This window comes from Rhipicephalus sanguineus, chromosome 9 (assembly GCF_013339695.2).
Source record: "Rhipicephalus sanguineus isolate Rsan-2018 chromosome 9, BIME_Rsan_1.4, whole genome shotgun sequence".
Lineage (NCBI taxonomy): Eukaryota > Metazoa > Arthropoda > Arachnida > Ixodida > Ixodidae > Rhipicephalus > Rhipicephalus sanguineus.
In genome coordinates, this window is record NC_051184.2 from 27,727,181 (window position 1) to 27,744,941 (window position 17,761).

Consider the following 17,761-nt stretch of genomic DNA (forward strand, 5'->3'; position numbering starts at 1 on the left):
TGCGGGTCGCTCAGAAGCTGCTCCGCACGCGATCACAAAGCGACAAAAATTAAAAAACGCGGTGCCACTCCGCCGAAAACGACACGTTCCCGAAATGACGAAGCGTCCGTTTGGCCCACGGGAAATTCTCGACAAGTCAAAAACGGCCGACTAAAATTGGACTCGTTCCCGAGAAGCAAGCAAGCCCAGTGCTGCTGCCGTTTCGGCACACAACAAACAGCGATTTCGCCAAATCGTGGGCCGTGGGTATTTCGACCTCGCTCCTTTCGCCACGTTTCGCCGCTGGCCCGAAAGTGCTCCCTCGCGAGCCGTGAAACCGCTTTCGCGTCGTACAGCGATCGCCAGAACAGCTGGGGGTTAGGGCGAGAGGATTTTTTAGTTATCTTTTTCCACTCGTGCCCAATTATAGTCATTTCGTATCCATTTCAACGAGCGTCTGTCGCGAAACGAGGCCGTGGACGTGAAAAAGAAGGGGAAAGAAACGTGTTACGAACCAGCGAGACACGAAAGGAAAAACAAAAAAGAGAGAAGCGTGCATTTTTTTCTGTTCTCCCTCCTTGCGTCCCGGTTTTTCTTCTTCTTACCGCGTTCTTGTTTTCTCCCAGCATTTTGCAGCGCACAGCGAGGTCTCGTTCAGAAGCATTCCAGCCCTCGTTTCTGAGGGAGAAAAATAAAAACGAGCAGCGCGAAGTCGAGCCGCCGCCGCGACGAGCCAGCGAGGTGTTGACGAAGCGCTTAGCTACTGCACCGCACACCATGCACAGGCTGTCGTTGTGAGAAACCAGAATTTTTTTCCCTCCATCACGAGAGAGCGCTCAATCGATGAGGAGTTTTACCGTAGCTTTCGGAGGTTCCGCTCGGAGCAGCAGCCAACGGAGAGGAGAGAGAGAGAAAAAAAAAGTACGGTGAACGGAGACGAGTCAGTAGTCTACGCCGTTGGAACCACTGACGAGTGCGGACGTCTGGGCGTCACGCTAACCACGAGCACGGCCCGCGCTCACGCGCGGCGTCACCACCGTAGGATTATTCACCTCTTTGTCTGACGATGGATACCGAAAAGGCCTTCAACGCCATGGCAAAGCTTCAGGAAGAATTGCAGCTCTACGTCGCGTCTCAGAGACTACAAGCGAGCGCAGCAGTAGAACAACAACAAACAGCCGGAGCCACAACCAGCGCCAGTTAACAGCAGCAAGAAGCGGGCCAAGGGCAAGGCCAAGAAGGGAAAAAGAACACCTCTTCTCCCACCACCCGAGTCCGCAGCCGCTAATACGGCACCCGCTACTACACGCACCGACCGGACGAAAGTCCCGGCTGCGAATGCAACAAGGAGCGACTCCCTGCCTGCCCCTATTAGCCACGAGCACGCCAAGGCGAACACGGCTTCGGAAACGAGCAGGGAAGTAAGCCAACAGCTGGAGCAGCAAGCCGTTAACGCGATTGGTGGCTGGCTGAGGGAGAAGGCCAAGGAGGCGACTACGTCGGTTCCGATACCCTCTCAGCTGGCCCCCGCCATCGCGGCAGCTACCGCCACAAGCACCAACACGGAGGAGGCTACGGCTCCCGCAAGCGACGGTGCTGAAGAACACGCAGTCTGCCCGCCCTCCGAGACAGCCGAGGAAGAGCAGATGGACTGCACAGCAACGCGGAAGCGATCACGCGAGGCCAGCAGCGAAGACGGACCAGCAGGCCCGTCCAAGCAGGTCGTGACCGACGCTTCCCCACCTCTCACGCCCGTAAACACAACGGACGACACCAGCGTCGTGCTCGCCACCGCCTCGCAAGAGACAGCGGCGTGCACACTCGCAGCAGCTTCTCCATCTCACCCGGAGCAGCGCAGAAAGCACCAGCGAAAGAGCAAGCAGGGGCAGCAGCCCCGCAACTCTACAGCTGCAACAGCAGAGGCCGCGACAGCACCGAGGCCTCCCTCCATCGTGGTCGACCGCCCGCACCCTCGCCCGAGCTCCCCGCCTGCCGGTGACGACTTCAAGGTCGTCATGTCCAAGGCAGCTAGTCGGAGAGCAAGGGCCATGGAGACCGCGGCCATCAACATCGACGCGGCAGTCGTGGGGACCGTACTATTTCGGCCCTCCACTCCCGGCGGTACCTTTCGGGGAACGCCACGCCTGACGCTCGCAGCGGGTCTCGCCGGGCGGCCCGGAGTTGCGGCGGTGCGCGTTAACCACCTGCGCAACGTTGTGGCCGCCGACGCGACCACGCCCGAGTGTCTGGCCGGGCTCCTGTCCATCTCGGAGCTCCACGACATCCCCGTCACCGCCAGGGAGCCTGCCGACCGTCGATCGTGCCTCGGCTTCGTGTACGGTGTGGACGGTGACCTTGCTGACTCGGAGCTGATCGGGGCCATCGCCTCGTCCGCTCCAGTGACTGCTGCGACCAGGGAGGGCCGTTCAGTGAAGCTGCGCTTCGCGAGTGCTGTTCCCCCAGCGCAGATCTCCATCTACGGGCTGCAGCTACGTGTTCGTCACGTGAAGCCGCGCCCTATGCAGTGCCGACAGTGCGGCCGCTTCGGCCACGTCGCTGCCGCTTGCCAGCGTGCTGGCGACTGCATACGGTGCGGCCGTAAACACCCGCCTGCCGAGAGCTGCAAGCCCCACTGCATCAACTGCGGCGGAGCCCATGCAGCTGACACCCCCTCCTGCCCCCGTTGGCAGGAGGAACGTCGTGTGGCCACCCTGCTGGCCACTTCTACCACGCCGCTGTCGAGACGGGCAGTCAGGGCGGCGGTTCGCGAGGAGTCCCGCGAGGTGCGCTCCTACGCTGCCGCCTTGAAACGCTGCCCTCCTCGTAGCCCATCCAAGGACCTCGGCCAGCAGCGCACTACTACAGCGCCGCGCCGACCCCCGCAACCAGCAGTGACTTCCGCCGCGGTGGACCACCTGCCTGCTGCCTCTCCTATCACGCCTGCAGAGGATCCCAGGGACGCACTCATCGCGAACCTGATGGCAACTCTGCAGGCAGTGATCCAGTACCTGCCTGAGGAACATCCACTGCGAGCCACCTGCCTCCAGGCGATCGGCGCGCAGCCAGGTGCCCCCAGGAGCGAGTAGACTCGCCCCTACTCGTCGGCACATCCTCCCAAGGAATCCCGACATCGTCGGCCACGGCTGACCACAACCTCGGCTGCGGAATTCAACCGCTGCAGCCTCAGCTCCATGCCAACTTTGCCGCGCCCGCGCCTGCTGCGCTTTGACCCCTTTCCTCTTTTCTCTTTCTTCTCTTCTTTTTCTCCCACTTCCCCCTCCCCCCCTAAGGCACTGCGCCGTGCTCCCTATTGGGCTGCAGAAATTAGGTGCCTATTTCCTTTTCCTTTCGAATCACTATACATACAGTAGTCGAGGCGGTCGTGGATGCTGCGATTCCGGAGATGATGGGAACGATCGTAAAGGCTCAGGATCGCGGTAGCGGTTGTACGGGAGCCGTAGTTTACGTTTGGCGCCAGCGATCGGCGAAAACGGTTTTTGACGCGCGCGAGAGATGTCGAAAAGATCTTACCTAACAGGATGCTCGACGGCCAGCGACACCATCCATGCTGGATGTGTGGAGAAAGGGAAAAGTAAACATCAAGGCGGGCGACGAGACGAACGCGGCGACGCCAGCGGGCATTTTGCGAACGTGCCGCAAGCGTTATTTCATTTATGAACAAAGTTTGCTTTTAGTATCAGAAAAAAAGCGTCGCTTAGCAATTTTTAATTTAAAAAACAAAAAATTGCTGCTACTTGTTGATTTTGTAAGGTGCACGTTGGAATTCGCTCAACGTTAGCTTGTAGAGGAAAGTGGTGCTATTTGTCTATAGTGTACTAGAATAAATTATTCTAGTACACTGTACACTAGGGCTGTGTTCCAATTCTGGACAGCATCGTAGACAGTATACGCTGACAGCTTAGAAGACAGCATCGAGGTCATGTTGTCCGACAAATGGAACGCGTCTACAAGACGTCTACGCGACGTGACGCCACCTCGCGTCGAGAAGAGAAAGCTAAGAAAAACAAACGTAAATGTTCTTTCTTTAGCCTCTTTCGTGTTCAAACCTATGAAAAAATTAACGTAGCTTACATTGAGCGCCTGGAAACGCGCCTACTGGTGCACAGACGACCACACCGGCGAGATCCGAGCTACGTGAGCTTGGTGAGCACTGCGCTGAGCCGCCATCTTGTTTGGACAGCAAAGTAGCCTGCATCGTTTTTGTCTTTCTCGAAGCTGTCTATTTTGCCGGCTACGTGAGAATTGGAATGGGACTTAAGATGGCCGCTGTCCACTTAGCTGTCTATTTAGCCGTCTACGGTGAGTATTGGAACACACCGTAGTACTACAGTGTACTAGAAGGGGGCAGTGGAACGAACGAAGCGGCCGCGCCGCATCTCGGGTACAGTGGCTGTATCTCGGGTGATGCTCCGACGGGCGACAGTAGCGGCGGCGCTGTAGTCACTTTGTACTGAAGCTGTGGAGAGCGTCTGCATTTGGCGCGCGCTCGTCGCAGCCTACGAAAGCGTGTAAATGCGCGTTTTGAGCGCGTTTAATGCATTACTGAGCTTCAATCGGTGTCTCAACGCCTGCTACGCGCCATGGTGCATGAGTGAATATGCTGGCGTGCCAAAATTCGCCGAGATATTCCCTGTTCTTGGAGCCTGCCGACCCCCAATGAAGGCGACAATGGGATTTTGCGCACATGCATCTAGCTGCTCACTGATTGCTGTGCGGTTTGCAAGCAGCACTTCGAGCAACACTGACTACGAAGAACTAACGAACCAGCGACGAAAAAAAGCCTACAATTCTTCTGCCGGCAGTCTCTATACGATATATCCCGAGCATTGATCTCCGTATGAGCTCCAATGCGCTCGACTGTTTCATGAGTAACCTGAGTACAAATGACTATCGCAACATTTATATTAGTGACGGCTGAGTTCTGCCAGTTTTGCGCTGCTTCTTTAATGCCGAAAGGCTATCTTGTATAAACAGCATGCTTCCGCGGTTACGATGCATCGGTTATGCGACCTCTGAGGGCTTAAAATACCAGGAAGGCGAGCCAGGAAGCCGAGCCGAAGGCGCGTGTTCGCCTTCGAGGCACAAACTTCATGCATCAGGGCTTATCTCAAGCATATTAAAATGCGCAGATGGAAATGTAGCCCGTCGGTTATTCTGCCTAAATTCATTACAGCCAGTTCTCATTTTCAATGGACAGCTTATATTGCACTTTTCCTCATCTTCTATCGATGACATTAGAAAAACTTCTTTTTGACAACGTTTTGTATTATAATTTCATTGCTTTATCTGTAAAGCGAGATTATGTTTATATATATATATATATATATATATATATATATATATATATATATATATATATATATATATATATATATATATATATATATATACATTTACACGCACAAATACGGACAGTAAGGTATCCCCTCCCAACCCGGCGCCTAGCAATTAATAAAATATCCGAACCTGAGGACGACCGTTAATTGTACCGGTCGGGTTAACTTTGAGTTCCAATACCTTTGAGCCCTCGTAACGTCGAAGTCATATTTACAGCCCATTTGTAAAGATACGCGCCGTATACGCAGCTTCGCCAACGCGCGGTTAATGTTCGGTGTGCTTTCGGCACAATATCAGCACACAGCTTTCTAGCACAGTTAAATTCCATTAGAGCAGCTCAGTTACTCTGAGTAAACTAGACGCCGAATCACCACCAAAAAAAAGCATTAAGGCAGAAGAAATCAGAATAAGACACGCCCTTTTTGTTTCCTCTGTCTCCTTCTTCTGGCCGTCGTTCGGCGTATAGTTAATTGAGAGTAATTGTTCTAAATAGCCCAGCAATGAGTTCGGCTCAATTACACTGAGATCGTGAATATTCACGGACGGTGTCAGCCTGTTTTCATTTTTATATTTTGCGTACTTTCCAGCAGTCACTTCGGCTACAAGAACTGATTTGCAGTGTCTCTCAAAGGCAAATATGAAGCAAGCATCCATTAAAAGCTTTGAAGTGTTGTCCATCAAGGCTTAAAAATGATAGATACGCCACGAAAGCCACATCAGTGCCGATTTGCCGGGTGCCGCCGACGCGTCCAGCAGTTCTAGCCAACGTTACTGTTCTAGTAACGTTGGTTCTAGCGGCCCGTTCTAGCGCGCGGCGCCGCGCGCCTTCAGTACCGAGCGACTGCAGCGCCGCCGCTACGGTCGACGCGGAAGGCATCAGGCGGCGAGGCGCGTTCACCATAGAGTAACAGAAAATGACAAGAGTGGACACACGAGCCTATAAACGGCGGAGCTACGCAGCTTCTCGCCAGCCGTTAGACGGCAGCACGTCACTCCCTGTTTCCAAGAGAACGCGCGTACTAGTTATCTACTGCAGTACCTTTTCTGGTTCACGATACATCTACTTGTCTTTGTCAGATTATGTGGCTGCGGCAGTGGCTTCCGCTGGCTCGCAGTGCGGCTCTAAATCCGTCTTTATCGTCTGCGATTGGACAGTTCGAAATCATCGATTGGTAGCTGTCATGACCATATATGGTCAGATTTGCCGGCAAGACGACGCGGCGACGCATATAAAATTGGCTCTACCTGCTCCGCGGATAATTCGCTGGGATCGTCTGCCGGGAAGTTACTCTGCTTGGCGGCTGCTTGGTAAGAACGCCTTCATTAGGTTCTTTTTTCCCTTCATTACTTTGCAATGTATTTGTCTCTACAGCTTTAAGTTGACATTTGACGCAATTTGTGTTTTAGCGCCGAAAGCTTCTTTGTGCTTCGCGTATGGTGCTCGTGAATTGCTTTGCATTAAGAAATAGCTACTTGAAATGCTACGCAGCTTTTCCCTTCATTACTTTGCAATGTATTTGTCTCTACAGCTTTAAGTTGACATTTGACGCAATTTGTGTTTTAGCGCCGAAAGCTTCTTTGTGCTTCGCGTATGGTGCTCGTGAATTGCTTTGCATTAAGAAATAGCTACTTGAAATGCTACGCAGCACGTTAGCGAAGAAATCGTTTCTTGGCGCCAAAAATGAGTCGCCGCTTGCGTCGTAAGGTTTTCTTTGTGCATACAATGCCGTTACACGCAGTTCTAATTCACTGCATGGGTGTGCAAATGTGTGAAAGAGTGCAGTTATGCTTTGAATCGTTATTTGTGGTATTCGCAGTTTGCTTGACGCCTATGTTAAGAGCCAAATTAGAGAGAACTTGAGAAATGAGAACAGTGTTCGTTGGCCGTGGCTACGACGTAATATTCTCGTACCGAAGGTTGCTTTGTTTTCACTGCGGCAACTGCTGGGACTGTTTTTCGCGAAAGGGCGCTGAGAAGTGCGTCGGAGACAATTTGTGCGAAGGCCAGAGAAAATACGGTCAACTTTTTCTCTTTTTTCAGGTCATGCCGTCCGGAGTCAAGTACTACGGCAGCTACTGCTGCGCTGCGTGGTGCAACAACAACGGCAGGACAGGGAGAGAGCGTGGTACTAAGTGGTTCAGGATTCCGCGAGACGACAGGTAGCCCTTTGCACATTTCCAAGATGTAATTTTGAAGTTGTGGTTGTCATTAACTAACTATCAAAGTATGTTTGTATCTTTCGCACTATTTTGCCGTTCAGCTAGTTAGTGTTTGGATGGTCATACATGCATATTCTTCATTCGCCTAAATCGAGTGGCCCCTTTTCACTCTCAAAACTCTGAAAACTTCGCACTGGAGGTGTCGCGGAGCTGGGCGGCCTTCCTCGTTTCTCCTTTCTTTTTCTGTTTCTTGCATCTTTTTCTGTCCCTATCTCTTTCTCTCTCTACCTAGTTTTCCCTTTCTGTATCTCTCTGGGCTCATTCTTGCTATGTATTTCTTCATTTTCTCTGTCCCTCTGTTTCTTTTTCTCTTTATTTGTTTTTCACTCTGTGTCTTTGTCACCTTTTCATGCCTTTTCCTTTCATTCCTGTCTGCGTTCTATCTCATTTTCACATGGTCGTTTTGTTTGACACTCGCACCAGTTGTATTTGGTAGTAGAGCTTGCCAGATTCCTGTGGTGCTTATCCTTCCGAGGAGTTTTGCATGACTGAGCACAACTTAATGATAGCTTAAACAGCTCCACTGTAAAGAGAACGAAGAGAGAGTGAGAGTTTATGATAAGTTTTACGATGTTGCACAAGTCAGTGGCAGCTTAATTGAGTTTGTTTTAAAAAATGTAGTTCCCAATGCGTTAAACTCTGTTGGATATACATGACTTGCAGCTATTGGCCATTGCTGGTGTTCTATCTGTTGCCTTAAGTGCTTTCATCATGAGTGCGCATTGGAGTTGGACTTCCCTCTTAAGCAGAACTCCCCCCACCCCCAGGGCAAAGGTCTGGTTGCAGTATGCTGATCGTCAAGACCTGCTTTCTAAGCCAGCCTCGCAGCTGTATGCCGTCTACCGCCTGTGCAGTGAGCACTTTGAGCCACAGTGCTTTATGGACCCTGGGCGAACAAAGCTTAAAAAAACCGCTCTTCCTTCTGCCCCCCCATTGACTCGCTGGCAGATGATGATAGCGCAGGGTAAACTGTTTGAGAAATGCGTGTGCACACAACTGTCCAAAGTTGTGTTTTTTTTGTACTAACTCTGTGCACTGTGTCGTAACCTTCTGGTTACTTTAGGCAGAGGCTATTTTCTCTATAAAACACTGTTGCTAAATCGCAAGGTGTGTGTTATGTGTGTTGTACTTATCTCTGTGTTTTTCAATGCATCGCCTTCAGCGATTGTCTAGCAGTCTGTCCTGTGTTAACTCACTTTGTTGTTATTTGTGAGCTGTGTTCATTTCGTTAAGCATTCAAACCATGTAAACAAATACATGGCCATTGCGTGCCGTCTACTTTATTCTATACCTTTATTCTATACTGCTGGCATTTATTCTGTCCAGCCCAGTCTACCAGTCCATTTGTGGCATGTGAGAGCTTTGTTGACATGAGGTCTGACCCGGAGATCCTTCATTCATGACTGCAGTGAACCTTTCCCACCTTATGGTTCACAGGGTCAAGGTAACATTTCTCGTTTTCTGATGGTAGCTGTCAAGTTGCATAGTGCTAATCCAACTTGTCCATAAGTGCATGTAGTGCTTGATCATGCTGCCAGTAGGCACGGTGTGGCAGATGCAGTGAATGCAATTGCGTAAGAAGTATCCCTTACCTTAACCACTGTTTCAGAGCTGCTCATAAGTCTGGTCTTTACTAATTCACATCTGAACTAGGTGTCTTTATTTTGTGTGGGTGCATGAGCATGTCTTATGGTGCTAATTTGATTGATGGGAGGCCTCTATTAATGCAAAGTTTTTTTTAGGGGTAACCAAAGCGGCTTCCAGGAGACCATCCAGTCTAGTCGGGGGTGACGAGAGTGAGAGTGTAAAGGAGAGCTCCTGTTCCCTGGCACTGCCTGGTAAGTCGTCTGTCGTTCTCTTTTGTGTTAATTGAGACTTTGTCTGATGCCAGCAAAATGATTAGAGGAAAGGTGTTTCTGTTCAACTTGTGTTATTGCAGAAGGGACCCCAGTCGACAGCCATAAGCAACCTGTGAAGGGTGCTGCGGAGACTCCTTGCTCTACTGCCCATGGTAAGGAGTTTTTCTGGCACAGTTTGCTCGTATCTCATTGGTGTCTTTCGTTGATGTCATTGCAGAAGAAAGTCCAGTCGGTGGTGACAGAGATGAGAGTGTAAAGGAGAGCTCCTGTTCCCTGGCACTGCCTGGTAAGTCGTCTGTCGTTCTCTTTTGTGTTAATTGAGACTTTGTCTGATGCCAGCAAAATGATTAGAGGAAAGGTGTTTCTGTTCAACTTGTGTTATTGCAGAAGGGACCCCAGTCGACAGCCATAAGCAACCTGTGAAGGGTGCTGCGGAGACTCCTTGCTCTACTGCCCATGGTAAGGAGTTTTTCTGGCACAGTTTGCTCGGTATCTCATTGGTGTCTTTCGTTGATGTCATTGCAGAAGAAAGTCCAGTCGGTGGTGACAAGAGTGAGAGTGTAAAGGAGAGCTCCTGTTCCCTGGCACTGCCTGGTAAGTCGTCTGTCGTTCTCTTTTGTGTTAATTCAGACTTTATCTGATGGCAGGAAAATGGTTAGAGGAAAGGTGTTTCTGTTCAACAGTTCGTTCTTTTGTGTTATTGCAGAAGGGACCCCAGTCGACAGCCACAAGCAACCTGTGAAGGGTGCTGCGGAGACTCCTTGCTCTACTGCCCATGGTAAGGAGTTTTTCTGGCACAGTTTGCTCGGTATCTCATTGGTGTCTTTCGTTGATGTCATTGCAGAAGAAAGTCCAGTCGGTGGTGACAAGAGTGAGAGTGTAAAGGAGAGCTCCTGTTCCCTGGCACTGCCTGGTAAGTCGTCTGTCGTTCTCTTTTGTGTTAATTCAGACTTTATCTGATGGCAGGAAAATGGTTAGAGGAAAGGTGTTTCTGTTCAACAGTTCGGTCTTTGTGTTATTGCAGAAGGGACCCCAGTCGACAGCCACAAGCAACCTGTGAAGGGTGCTGCGGAGACTCCTTGCTCTACTGCCCATGGTAAGGAGTTTTTCTGGCACAGTTTGCTCGGTATCTCATTGGTGTCTTTCGTTGATGTCATTGCAGAAGAAAGTCCAGTCGGTGGTGACAAGAGTGAGAGTGTAAAGGAGAGCTCCTGTTCCCTGGCACTGCCTGGTAAGTCGTCTGTCGTTCTCTTTTGTGTTAATTCAGACTTTATCTGATGGCAGGAAAATGGTTAGAGGAAAGGTGTTTCTGTTCAACAGTTCGTTCTTTTGTGTTATTGCAGAAGGGACCCCAGTCGACAGCCACAAGCAACCTGTGAAGGGTGCTGCGGAGACTCCTTGCTCTACTGCCCATGGTAAGGAGTTTTTCTGGCACAGTTTGCTCGGTATCTCATTGGTGTCTTTCGTTGATGTCATTGCAGAAGAAAGTCCAGTCGGTGGTGACAAGAGTGAGAGTGTAAAGGAGAGCTCCTGTTCCCTGGCACTGCCTGGTAAGTCGTCTGTCGTTCTCTTTTGTGTTAATTCAGACTTTATCTGATGGCAGGAAAATGGTTAGAGGAAAGGTGTTTCTGTTCAACAGTTCGTTCTTTTGTGTTATTGCAGAAGGGACCCCAGTCGACAGCCACAAGCAACCTGTGAAGGGTGCTGCGGAGACTCCTTGCTCTACTGCCCATGGTAAGGAGTTTTTCTGGCACAGTTTGCTCGGTATCTCATTGGTGTCTTTCGTTGATGTCATTGCAGAAGAAAGTCCAGTCGGTGGTGACAAGAGTGAGAGTGTAAAGGAGAGCTCCTGTTCCCTGGCACTGCCTGGTAAGTCGTCTGTCGTTCTCTTTTGTGTTAATTCAGACTTTATCTGATGGCAGGAAAATGGTTAGAGGAAAGGTGTTTCTGTTCAACTTGTGTTATTGCAGAAGGGACCCCAGTCGACAGCCACAAGCAACCTGTGAAGGGTGCTGCGGAGATTCCATGCCCTACTGTCAATGGTGAGATGCGGTTTAATGGCACCAATTGCTTAGTATCTTATTGCTGTCCTTGTTAATCTGCTTGCAGAGTCAAGTCCAACCAGCAGTGACGAAAGTGACGGCGAAAAGGAGAGCGCTTGTTCCTCGGCCCCACCTAGTAAGAGCGTTATTTCTTTTTATGTTTGTTGGGCAACCATCTCTAACGTAGTCTTGCCTCACGGGCATGGGCTGAGCAGCTATATGGCAAAGTGCAGTGTCCGTCATAATCATAATAGTTTCGGGGCATAAAATCTCTGCAGTTGTTATTGAAAAGCCTAAAGGCATGTGTTGCAGAGTGCTTGGCCTTGCTGCATATACAGCACACAAAGCAGCTAAAAGTTAAGGTAACTAACATAGTGGCCATCGACACTAATTTATCCAGGAGCTGCATCGTAAATGCAGCTCCTAGTGAGTTATGAAAGTAGCTTACAAAAGTGTTATAAATCAAAAGAGCCCAATGATGTGACATTCATTATTTTTTGCTATTATGGTGAACACAGCACTGTGCTTTTGAGATTCATGGGTGAGCCATCTGACGGACCATATATATTAAGTCTGTTGCGACACCTGTACTTACTTCTACGGTTGCATTACAAGCTGGGAATGAGTACAAACAAGGATCTGTCCTTCGGCACGGATACTTGAACTTTAGTGCTTGCCTACTGTTGCAAGATTTATTGTTTCAAATGTGTGATAATACATGTCATCTTGATAACTATCCCAACGGTACATCTTAAACATATAATTTTTGTGTGCCGGCGGCTCTCCTAAACAGCTTTGCAGTAAATTAGAGTCCCTTTTGTAGGATGCGTTCCGTAAAGCACTGACTGTTTATAGCTACAGCAAAGCAGGCTTTTCATAGCAATAACTGTACAATGTTGTACTGCTAGGTTTTCTTTAGAAAATAAAATTGGCCTGCTTATAACATAAGCACCCTTTGTGAACGAAGCAACATCAGTTATTCTCTAATAATGTAAGTTTACTTTGCAGTAAAATACTGTTTTTTCTTTTTCTAGCTTCTGCAGGCACTTCATCCACCTTTGCGGCAAAGTCTCGCCGGCCAAAAGAAATCATCAAGCGGCTTCAAGGGAGGGTGTGCAAGTACAAGAAGACTATTGAACGACTACGGAAACGGCAGGTGAAGACTCCCCGCACAACTGAAGAAGCGTTCGATGTTGTCAAACCTTTTGTCACTGATGAAATGTTTCAGCTCTTAAAAAGTCACGTTCAGCTGAGAGGAAAAAGCAGGGGTAAACGTTTTACTCGGTGGATGAAAAAATTTGCTTTGCAGTTGCATTTCTGTGGTGCAAGAGCGTATCGCTTTTTGTCATCGTTCCTAACACTGCCTAGTGAACGTTCCATAAGGAGATGGCTCTCAAATGTAAGAATGCTGCCGGGAATAATTCCAGGGATAGTTCAATCCATTGGGTTGTCGACTAAGTCGTGGAGCAAGCGCGACAGAGTGTGCGCTTTAATTTTTGATGAGATGATGCTTAAAAAAATTTGGCTTATGATGTGACCCAAGATGTTGTGCAGGGCTTCACAGACAATGGTGTTGAGCGAACTTCAACAATCGCAGACCGGGCTATGGTGGTCCTGCTTTCTGGAATCTCTAAGAGATGGGTTCAGCCAGTAGCTTACACAGTAGCCCACGCCTCTGCATCATTTTCACACTTGCACAACCTATTAATGTCACTGATTAAGCAGTTGCAAGAAATCGGAATATCGATAAAAGCCTTAATATGTGACCAGGGAGCATCAAATGTGAGCTTGTCGAGGCAGCTGGGAGTATCTGTGGCAAAACCATTTTTCACTGTTGATGGAAACCGCATCTTTTTCATTTTCGATGTACCACATCTTGTGAAAACTACGCGGAACAACCTGCAGATGCACAAACTTCATATTGGACAGGAGGTTGTAGACTGGGCACACATTACCAAGTTGTATCATTCAACCCATGAGCTAAGGCTTCGATTGGCACCAAAATTAACGGAAAGACATATCTATCAGAAACCATTCAGCAATATGAAAGTGAAGCGGGCGACCCAGGTTCTTAGTGCATCCGTTTCCATTGCAATTACTGCACTTGTGTACGTTAAAGAACTGCCAGAATCTGCGCTGGCCACGGCCAATTTTTGTGACAGGATGGACATGCTGTTTGATGCTTTGAACAGTTCGAGTCCAAAAAAGAATGCTCAGAAGATGAGGTATGCAATTATTAAAGGGCAGTCTGAAGTGCTCGACTTCCTTGAGGCAGCTGCTCCATGGGTTGCTACTTGGAACTTTGAAGGCAGGCGGCAGCCACATACGATCACAGGGTGGCAGGTCACTATTAGAGCAATCCTGATGCTCTGGGAAGAGCTCTCGAATAAGTACAACTTCAGATTCCTCCTCACCAGGCGGCTACAACAGGACCCTTTAGAAAACATGTTTGGAAGCATTCGACAAAGGCAAGGATGCAACATGAACCCCACTGTTCCCCATTTTATAAGTGGTCTAAAGCACATTATGATCCAAAGAATTATGAAACTTTCAGATAAAGGAAACGTTGAGGAGGACAGACGTGTACTTCTTCAAGAGCTCTCGCCATTTTCATTCCACAAGCCATCGCTTGCAGATCATGTTCAGCCACCTTGCTCGGATGACTTCCCTCCACTTGAGGATATAAGTCTGCTTGCTTCACTGAACCAGTCGCATGCTGTCGATGATGCAGCATCTTACTACGTCGCAGGGTTTCTTATTAAGAAGTTTCTTGAAAAGTGCCCTGAGAATTGCCATTGTTCGGCATTTCTGAAGGATGATGAAAATGATTTGAGGCAGGAACACCAGTATTTTATGATGCTGAAAGCTTATCATGTACCTGGCAAGTTGTTTGGAAATTTGACTGTTCCGTCTGCCAGAGCGTTTGAAATGTTCCAGGAATTGGAATCTGCCTTTCTTTCCATTGTTGAAAGTGTGGTTCATTGCCATGGCATCTGCTCTATCTTGTCTGCTAAACTGTCATCCTCAAATTTCCACCTTTGTTCACTGGATTGCCATGCTAGGTTTCTGAAGATGTACTGTCGAATACGCTTGTGTTGGCATGTCAGATTTGTTAACCGCAACTTGGACAAAGTTCGCTTTCAGTCCTCAGTTTCTGGCTTGCAGCTTGACAAGTTTAAGTCTTAAACCAAAGGATGTGGGTTTTATGTGATATAAGTGTGAGGCTTAGAAAACCTCCTAGATGTGATGTTTGTGCGAGATGCATTGAAATTGCATGTTGCTTTGTGAAAAATGTGAAACTACTTAAAAAAAAATGGGGGGCGGAATGATTTGTTTTGCACTGTGCGCGATAGCTGCTTGTATACCTAATAAGAAAGGTTGGACTTCGAAAGCTTATTGTAGTCCTCTGTGATGCTAATGCTGTCTTCTGCACTTTTATTGTATTGTGGGAATTTTCTAAATATCGCCATCGCCTATTTATTCCTACTGTGCAATTTCTCAACACGTGGCAGCTGTCTTGCTTTGTGTAGTGCACCCATCTTTTGTACGTGCTTACCGAGAATGTGACTTGAAATAAAATGTTTCGTCTCTCCCAACGATTGTCATGTCTGCATAAACAATGGCATTGTGTGCTCGCCGCTCTGGCGGTGTGGCTTACACGAAGCTTCTTATGCATGCAAATAACGCGTAAAAAAAAAATATATATATATATATATATATATATATGACCTCCGAGACAATCACACGAATAAAAGTGGTCTCGGGGGCCGTGTAATTTTACCTATAGCTAAATAATGGCCTCTGAGATCGGCATTTTTAATTATTTTTTGCGACTTCCGATCTCTGAGGCGGCTGTTAGGATTCCCCACTTCCGTTTGGTGCGCTGCGAACCCAAATCAGCCGCAGGGGCCTACGGGAGTGTCCTCTCTTAACCTTTTCTATATTACTCTATGCGTTCACGCCACTCGACAGTTCTAGTACACTCTACTAGTACACTGTACTGTACACTATATATTTGTCCATTGATTGTGCATATACGTTGCGTTCGATTTTAACTATTTCTAAACTTTTGCAGCGTGTGACGTCACTTATTGTTCTGAAATTGTTTTAGCTCATTGCATTTTTTTTGTCACGACTTGCACATTTTTGAACTACTAAAACGCATATTTTGGGCCAAACTGGGCTGAGAAATTTGTTTGAGGCAAAACAAGTATTTCAGCCTGCATCAGCCAACGAGCGCCATGATCAGTCTAGTAGCCTTTGTCATTAAGTGACGACATCAATTTGTAACTGACCGACAAGTACGGGCACATTTTGACACATCTCGCCGCACTTCAAAAACACTCGACCACGTTCTCAAGTTGCGTGCGGCGCAAATCCTTTCGAAGAAGTGTGTGTTATGTACACGGACGATGGCGACGACAGCGGCGATCTCTTTAAAAAGGACTTCAAGTACTACAAAAGGAAAGCCGTGCGACCCGACTTGTCCAACGTGATTGATTTTGAGAGGCCCGATGAATTTCCCGTCAAAGTGCACGCGCGGTTGCAGACGACGCCGGACTGCAGCGAAGTCGGCCTCGTCGACGAGGGCGAGTTACGGTGTTACTCGGTGCCTGCTAATCGGGGTCTCTTAGTGATACCCAATCCTTTCACGCCGCGCGGCCAACGCCAGTGGGTGAGCCGAACTCTGCGTTCGTACCCGCAACCGCCGAACTGCACCAATCTGAAAGCGTTGAAGCCGCCGGACGTGTTTCCCGCGTCGCCGCAACGCGACGACTTCTACAAGAACCTCCGTTGGGTCACGCTAGGCCTGCACCACGACTGGGACTCCAAGGTGTACGACCTCGAAAACGCGACCGCCTTTCCGAGCTGCCTCAGCGCGTTGGCCAAGAAGCTCGCGACGTTGCTCGGTCACACGGGATTTGAACCCGAAGCCGCTATCGTCAACTACTACGCCATGAACTCGACTTTGAGCGGTCACGTCGACCGTTCCGAATTCGACCTCAGTTCGCCCCTGTTTTCGGTGAGTTTTGGACAGACAGCAGTGTTCCTCATCGGCGGGGCGACCAAAGACGTCAAGCCGACGGCCATGTTTCTGAAGAGCGGTGACGTCGTCGTGATGACGGGCGAATCCAGACTGGCGTACCACGCCGTACCGCTGGTGCTCCCACGCGAGGACGGCGGCATGCCATGGAACTACGCTGCGGAGATGCGCGGCGGTGATGACGCAGATGGTGACTGGGGCGCCGAGGCCGAATATTTGGCAAATCACAGAATCAATTTGAACGTGAGGCAGGTGTTCGAGAAGAGCTGACGGGTCGCCGGCGGGCGCATTTAGGTCTTTGATACACGGCTACTTTTGTACATGGTGCCTCGATAGTGCAGATAAGCACTGGCATGTGGTACTAACTGGCACCATATCTGCACCTGCCCCAAGCTCAAGTTTTACCATGTACAACAGGGACCCAGAGTATAGATGGCTTGCATTGACGTCACTGAAACCGCCATGTTGGAGCACCAGCATGGGGGGACGTGACATTTGCGAAGTCACATTAATGTTATCGAAACATCGCATGCAGGTTCTTTCGTTATCAGGGGCGTAGCCAGAAATTTTTTTCGGGGGGGGGTTCAACCATACTTTATGTATGTTCGTGCGTGAGTTTGTATATGTGCGTGTATATATACGCAAGCAAAACTGAAAAATTTCGGGGTGGGGGGTTTGAACCCCCCCAACCCTTCCCTTGGCTACGCCCCTGTTCGTTATTCACGCAGGCATTCCTGCGTCACATTGAAGCAGGTTAACCGTAACTTGTCATCGAAGCTGCCATCGTGGAGTACCAATACATTCAGAAGCTACATCCTTGACGTCACATGCAAACTGGTCTAGGCGAAGAAAAGCATGGCATAGTGTCAATATTGCTAGACAGTGCTCACCGATTCGAATGCTGTATTCGGAATACACGGCTGCCGCCAATTTTGGCACCGTAGTGGTTGGCACTAGGGTGACCGAGATCATTGCAGCAAACAATGAAAGTGAGAGCCATAGTCATGCATGCAGGAATACGAAAAAATTCCTCTGAAGGAGAAAGCAGCTCGGGGAATTGTGCATACCAGTTGATGCACATGGTGCAAACACTTCAAATATGACAACCATCAAGTATGAAACATGTTTGAAGTGAACCAAGCAACATACATGAAAGAGATGAATGGCAAGGCTTGAAGTCAGTGCTGTACGGAGCCGTTGCACTGCCTTCGAGAGGCACTTTTTACTTTCTAGTCCTTGAGGAAGTTTCACTTTGACTA

The 17,761-nt window shown here is 48.9% G+C and overlaps 3 protein-coding genes and 1 long non-coding RNA gene across 4 annotated transcripts in view; 3 read left to right on the forward strand and 1 right to left on the reverse strand.

The window, feature by feature from the left end:
* The window catches only part of LOC119404845 (uncharacterized), a 48,396-nt gene extending 44,806 nt beyond the window's left edge, over nucleotides 1-3,590 (reverse strand). Inside the window, exon 1 of the mRNA XM_037671524.2 lies at nucleotides 3,511-3,590. The gene's annotated coding sequence lies outside the window, so the exon portion shown is untranslated. The remainder of the gene's footprint in view (nucleotides 1-3,510) is intronic.
* Nucleotides 3,591-6,515: 2,925 nt separating this feature from the next.
* LOC119404847 (uncharacterized) lies at nucleotides 6,516-9,325 on the forward strand. Its single transcript, XR_005186380.2, has 4 exons — nucleotides 6,516-6,645; nucleotides 7,379-7,497; nucleotides 8,884-9,001; nucleotides 9,300-9,325. It is a non-coding gene; the product is annotated as an uncharacterized LOC119404847 (long non-coding RNA).
* Nucleotides 9,326-9,565: 240 nt separating this feature from the next.
* LOC119405405 (transposable element P transposase) lies at nucleotides 9,566-14,693 on the forward strand. The gene is given in 16 exon segments (XM_049419389.1): nucleotides 9,566-9,575; nucleotides 9,634-9,702; nucleotides 9,804-9,875; nucleotides 9,942-10,010; nucleotides 10,123-10,194; nucleotides 10,261-10,329; nucleotides 10,441-10,512; nucleotides 10,579-10,647; nucleotides 10,760-10,831; nucleotides 10,898-10,966; nucleotides 11,079-11,150; nucleotides 11,217-11,285; nucleotides 11,339-11,458; nucleotides 11,526-11,594; nucleotides 12,493-12,969; nucleotides 12,972-14,693. Coding segments are annotated over 16 exon segments (3,123 nt in total). The 3' UTR covers nucleotides 14,645-14,693.
* A 1,102-nt stretch (nucleotides 14,694-15,795) lies between these two features.
* LOC119404851 (nucleic acid dioxygenase ALKBH1) lies at nucleotides 15,796-17,076 on the forward strand. Its single transcript, XM_037671530.2, has one exon. The coding sequence runs from the start codon at nucleotides 15,858-15,860 to the stop codon at nucleotides 16,770-16,772; it is 915 nt and encodes a 304-aa protein (XP_037527458.1). The 5' UTR covers nucleotides 15,796-15,857; the 3' UTR covers nucleotides 16,773-17,076.
* Nucleotides 17,077-17,761: the final 685 nt, after the last annotated feature.